This window comes from Zingiber officinale, chromosome 7B, assembly GCF_018446385.1.
Source record: "Zingiber officinale cultivar Zhangliang chromosome 7B, Zo_v1.1, whole genome shotgun sequence".
Classification (NCBI taxonomy): domain Eukaryota; kingdom Viridiplantae; phylum Streptophyta; class Magnoliopsida; order Zingiberales; family Zingiberaceae; genus Zingiber; species Zingiber officinale.
The window spans coordinates 12,632,350-12,638,637 of NC_055999.1; the positions used below are offsets into that span (position 1 = coordinate 12,632,350).

Genomic DNA, 6,288 nt, shown 5'->3' on the forward strand with positions numbered 1-6,288 from the left:
ATTTAAAATCAAAATCGAACTGGAAACTAATTAATGGAACTCAATTTTTAAATTCAGTTCGTTTAATTTAATTTTTTTCTTTTCACATTTTAACTCATTCCTAGTGGATTGATTCAAAAATAGATAATCTGAAGATAGAAAAGCAATAAGTCTATATTGAAGTGCGATTTAAAGGCCTCATAGCAAATAATCTAAATTAAGAGAATATAAATGATTTGAGAGCAATAATCCAAATTAAAAAATAATTTTAAATTAACAATATACAATATCATTAGTGTATTCTAAAAATAATTTTGAACCATATTATTTAATTAAAAAAATAAATTTAAAAGGACTATTTTGAAACTATAATTGAAAAGTACTCATTCATCTTAAAAGAACTATTTATTTTAGAAGTAGCATTGATATACATGATAAATAATAATAATAAAATATCTCATAAAAGTAAATTCTATTATTTTTTTATTTTCTTTTATAACCTGCTTTTACCATCCAACAAATTGTAGATGCAATTAAAATTATTTTAGGTCGAATCAGGATTGTCTAAATTTTTTTATTAAATTCAACATCAACCCATGTGCTAATGTGACACTTAACTTTATCTTCTTCTTAGTTACGTCTTAACCACTGTGCCATAGATGAGGGCACGTAAATTCTATTACGGGAACATGAGTAAAGGGCAGACATTTTAGAAAGTAAATAATAAGTTGTTTAATTATCTTTTTTTAAAAAAAAAAATTTATTGGCCAGGATAAACCGAGATGTGGATGGACGGTGGAGATCATCATCGTCCTCTACTCTTCACTCTATTCGAGCGTCAAGGGCGAGAGTCGGAACCTACCGTTTCAGGACTCAAATTAACCCTCACAAGGATTCAGCTCCTCGGAAAGCTGCCTTTCGAACGGAACCGCCACAATTCCGGCAGTGGGACCCGCCTCGGATTTCCCTTCCCTGGCTCGGTTCGTTTGGCGCCCTTCGTCTTCTTCGCGTTATAAAGCCCCCTCCCGGCCATGGGAGCCCCTTGCATTGCTCTTCCGGAGGAAAGGTGGGATCTTTCACGTGTTTATGGCTTAGGACAATAACTATTCTATTGTCCTCATGTTTCTTCCCTCGTGTTTATTAGTTTAGATGACGTTTTAAATGTTGGTGATGTGATCTAATAAGATTTTGAGTTTCGGCTTTCTTTATATGTTGCAGATATCGTTGTTTCCTAAGAGGCGCAGGGAGTTAACGATCAATGGAAGCTGTCACCTTCTCTCCCTGCTCACAGTTGCTGAGCCTACGCCGTCAACAAAGGTCCCCGCCTTTCCGGTTCCCTTCTGCCGTCGCCGCGTCCTGTCAGAAAGGAATCCAATTCCGTCGTTTCTCTTCGTTGGCTCCCTCAATCAAATGCTCGGCCATCTCTCTTTCCTCGGTGCAGGAAACAGGTACCCACGCTCCAGATATTCCTAGGGGAGCGTTAATTCAAATTTATTAATCATGATCGGATTTTGTTTCTTCGTATAGTTGAAAAAGATGAAGCCTTTAAGTTCGCTGAGGCTGCCAAGATTGGCAATTTGGTGCCTCTTCGCCGTTGCATTTTCAGCGACCAGCTGACGCCGGTCGTGGCCTATCGTTGTCTCGTGAAGGAGGGTGACTACGAAGTACCGAGCTTTCTTTTTGAGTCAGTGGAGCAAGGTTCCCGGGGGAATAATGTGGTAAGATTTGCCTCTATGCTGCCTCTATGGGTTGCCTTCGTCCTCGTTGTTAAACATTTTCTCTAATCAGGGGCGTTATAGTGTTGTCGGAGCTCATCCAGCGATGGAGATTGTGGTCAGGGAGAACATGGTCTCTGTTATGGATCATGAGGAAGGACGAATGACAGAAGAGATTGTCGATGACCCTATGGAGATCCCAAAGCGTATCATGGAGGGTTGGAGCCCGCAGACGATCGATGAACTTCCTGATAGTTTTTGTGGTATGTTTCTCTTTCTGATCAAACGTCCCTTCCTGATGAAACAGCAGGTTGATATTATAGTGTTTGTGTTTACTATTCTGGTGTTAATGACTTTGAATGTCAACAAGTTCCAATCGTACAATTTTAAAATTCCCAGTCCGTCGTGTTAAAAGTTAAGCTACAGATTCAGGTAAATATCACAAACCTGTTTCATATAAGAAACACTCGTTATGAGGATCAAAGACCAATTATTATCTGTTCTAAAATTCAGACTGCTTTGTAGGATAATCATCTCATGCATGTCAGAAACTGCTTAGATAAAATAGCAAATGGATTTATAGGAGAGATTGAGGGGGGAAAAAGAGAGATTAAGGAAAAGAGATGATGGCCAACCTTGATGTAAACTTTTGTTTTTTATAAGCATTTTCATGGCTGATTCTCCTCCGCTTCCCAGAAAAAGAAACATCTTGAAGGGCAATAGATAAACCTCTACTTTTAGTGTTTATCTTTCCAGACATTTTTTCCCCCAGAATATTCCTTCAAGGACAGGAATCAACTTAGCCAAAGACCTGTCAATTCCTCACATTTTGGGTCTCTTTAACATTAATCATTTTCAGTAAAACGAATGCATTAGTTGCTTGTTATATATTCAGTTATCATGAACTATATGCCTCATTTTGGATTGAGTTCATTCCTAGAACTATGTTTTTACTAGTATCTATCATGGTTATCCCTTGTCTCTAAACTCTAGCTCCTTTTTGGCAATCAAGTTTTCATTGAGCAGTCTGAAGTTTGTAGCACTACCTCTGCTTTTCTTCTTGCTGATTTTCACTTTAGAATTATGGGAGATGTATGTAAATGTGTTGGAAAAGCCTCTTTCAATGCTGTTACATGAATGCATGCTATTTTTCTCAGGTGGATGGGTTGGCTACTTTTCCTACGATACCATGCGATACCAAGAGAAGAAAAAACTTCCATTCTCAGGTTCTCCTAAGGATGATAGAAACCTTCCAGATATCCAATTAGGACTGTACAATGACGTCATAGTGTTTGACCATGTGGAAAAGGTACCTTTTGTACAGCCTAATAACTGCCTCTACACTATGCAACAGATTGACCACATTCCGCTTGCACATACTTTCTGAAACATTGTCTGGCACATTGTGAGGTCATGTGACAGGTTTTGTGTTATTAATTTTTAAGGATGTCTTAGAGATGTAAAATATTAGGAGTTTTTTTTTTCCTTTCTTATTTTTGTTTTACTCGACTCATTCATGAGTTTTAGATTTCTTCTTTATCCTGTTGCACCTTGCGGCTGCATTCTAGAAGCAAAAAATTTGTCTTTCTTCATCCATGATTTTCCCTTTTTATTTATTCCTTATTCATCTCTCCATAAAGGATTAATATGTATTCCCTACCTCGTCTATTGCAGGCTAATGTTGATCAATGATTGCCCATATAGAATCAAGAATTTAAATTTTAGTACCTTTACTATGTATCACAAATAGATTTAGTTTGCACAATTCTTTGGTGCAATTTTAAAGATGTATATTTGTTTAAGCTCATGATACCTGAATATGTGTAACCACAAGCCTAGTAGAATCTCTCCCTCTTTGAATATTAGCACTTTCTAGTATGCATCAAAATTCCACCTTTTTTTGTTTATTATTTTATTATGCCACAGAAAGCACATGTGATTCACTGGGTAAGACTAGACCGATACTCCTCAATAGAGGAAGCCTACCAAGATGGGAAGAATTGTTTGGAAGTTTTTCTATCGAAGGTGCACACTGGGAAAGTGTGAGTATTTGTGTTTGATAATTTTGGTGGATAAATTATCTTCTTTTACCTTTATGTTTTTTGTTTATACTCATTTTTTGCAATTTCATATTTTAGGCCCAGGTTATCTGCTGGATCTATAAAAGTCCCGACTAATCATTTTGGCCATCCTTTAACAAAGTCATCAATGACAAGTGAAGAATACAAGACGGCAGTTTTGCAGGCAAAGGAACACATCTTTGCAGGAGATATTTTTCAGATTGTTTTGAGTCAGCGGTTTGAGCGGCGCACATATGCATCTCCATTTGAAGTATATCGTTCACTGAGAATTGTGAATCCAAGTCCATACATGGCCTACATACAAGTGCGTTATGCTCTATCTCCAAACTAAGTTTCAAGTTTGTTAAAAGTGTTTTCATGCTGATTATTTTCTTTTAGTGTTGATTTTCCATGCTTGCACTTTTTGTGAGTTATTTTGCTTCTTTTGTTATCTTTTCTGAATAATCATATGAAATATGTTTTTCCAGACTAGAGGATGTGTTCTTGTAGCATCCAGCCCTGAAATTCTTACTCGTGTAAAGAAGGTATGCACATAAAGTTCATTAAGATGCAGACTTCATAGCTCTCAGTTACTTCCCTTGTATTTATTGTCTCAATATCTGGTCATGCTATTTTTCCCTGTCAGAACAATGATAATTTCTTTATTACTGTTGTTTTTGCTTGATAATTCATGCAATATGATCCTCTCCTTAAAAAGATGGTCAATCTTAGTGTGCTTCCTTATATGAGAACCTCAATTACCTTTGGTCATGCTTAAATTGAACAAAGAGAAATTGACTTGGTGGATCAAACTCTTTTAGACGAACCACTGAATTATGCTTTTGTGGCTTCTGCACATTTATGTGACTCCTTTATGAATTACTATGATTTCGGTTTCTCAGATTGTTACCCTTTTTTGTGAATAAAAGCAGTATGCACTAATTTTTCTGTATTATAGCATTGATCTCATTGTTCTCTTTACTAAACTGACTCTTCGAATATCTTACTTGTTAAATACGCATAGTAACCATTTTGCCTCATATGTCTTGAATTTGGTTTATAATGTGAATCATATACATGAACATAATGTTCTACTTTTGTTTCCATTTTGTTTGTACCTCCTGATACTTATCTGTCCTGTTTGTCCTAACTTCAGAGTATTTTGTTTACACTCCAGATAATATTTCAACAATCTGCAATTGAACGTTCCTTTACATAGAAAAACTGTTCTTATTTTCTTTGCAGGGGAAAATTATTAACCGACCTCTCGCTGGGACAATCAGAAGAGGAACAAAAGATGAGGAGGACAAATTACATGAAAAACAGCTACTAAATGATGAAAAGCAATGTGCAGAGCACATCATGCTTGTAGATTTGGGCCGTAATGATGTTGGAAGGGTATGTTTTCATTTCCATATGCGTGATTTTTTCCCCCTTCTCCTTTTGTTCTTTTAATCAATTGGTCATGCTTTAACATGTTTATTGTGACAGGTCTCAAAACCTGGATCTGTTAAGGTGGAAAAACTGATGAACATCGAAAGATACTCACATGTGATGCACATCAGTTCCACGGTAAGATTCCAACTCTGCAGTGAAACTTGTCCGAAGCTTACTCTTTTCTACTTTGAGTTTGAGAATTAAGTAGACGTCAAATACTTTCACAGGTTAGCGGAGAGATATTTGATCATCTGAATTGCTGGGATGCTCTTCGTGCTGCATTGCCGGTGGGAACTGTCAGCGGAGCTCCTAAGGTTAGCTCAACATTTTACCATCATTGGATGTGTCCTGTTATATAAATGTCTGGTTGCCTGCATTGTTTAGTTAACTTGAATGGTAAATCTTATTGGATTCTTTAATCCTCTGGACTCCATAAATCTCAAAGTTCAGTCCTTTAACATGGATTTGCTCGCAATCAGGTAAGAGCCATGGAGCTAATTGATCAACTGGAAGTCACAAGACGAGGACCGTACAGCGGTGGCTTTGGAGGAGTCTCATTTAACGGCGATATGGACATTGCAATTGCCCTCAGAACCATAGTATTTTCGACTGGGGATCGATACAATACTATGTACACATACAAGGATAATGAGAGGCGCCAAGAATGGGTTGCTCATCTTCAAGCTGGAGCAGGCATTGTAGCGGATAGCAACCCTGACGAAGAGCAGAAAGAATGTGAGAACAAAGCTGCTGCTCTGTCCCGAGCCATCGATCTCGCGGAGTCTACATTCGTCGAAAAATTTTAGGCTCTTCGTCATTAGTTTCCGCATCCAGTCTAAAACCCATCAATAAAAAACTCGCAATTCCAGCTTGATTTCAACAGTTATATAGTGGGCACTTCCACTCTTCCTGACTTTTTTTTTCAAATGGGTCGAATGGTTTGCGGGGACTAAAAACTGTGCAAGATCAATGGTTAATGAGTCGATCGAGTCTGAAAGATGGCAAGGTGAAATTGTGCAAAGTATTTCATGTATAATATATTTAATAATGTAAAAAATTGTTCTTTATTTATTATGCAATCTAAAGGTAGACAAGAG

General features: G+C 37.2%; 1 protein-coding gene across 1 annotated transcript; it reads left to right on the forward strand.

Annotated features, from left to right (window-relative positions):
* The first annotated feature begins 857 nt into the window (after nucleotides 1–857).
* On the forward strand, nucleotides 858–6,288 carry LOC122005347 (anthranilate synthase alpha subunit 1, chloroplastic-like). The gene is made up of 12 exons (XM_042560366.1): nucleotides 858–1,045; nucleotides 1,198–1,427; nucleotides 1,507–1,697; nucleotides 1,768–1,957; nucleotides 2,852–3,003; nucleotides 3,621–3,736; nucleotides 3,833–4,079; nucleotides 4,243–4,299; nucleotides 5,000–5,152; nucleotides 5,246–5,326; nucleotides 5,419–5,505; nucleotides 5,671–6,288. The coding sequence occupies exons 2-12, from the start codon at nucleotides 1,238–1,240 to the stop codon at nucleotides 5,995–5,997; spliced, it is 1,791 nt and encodes a 596-aa protein (XP_042416300.1). The 5' UTR covers nucleotides 858–1,045; nucleotides 1,198–1,237; the 3' UTR covers nucleotides 5,998–6,288.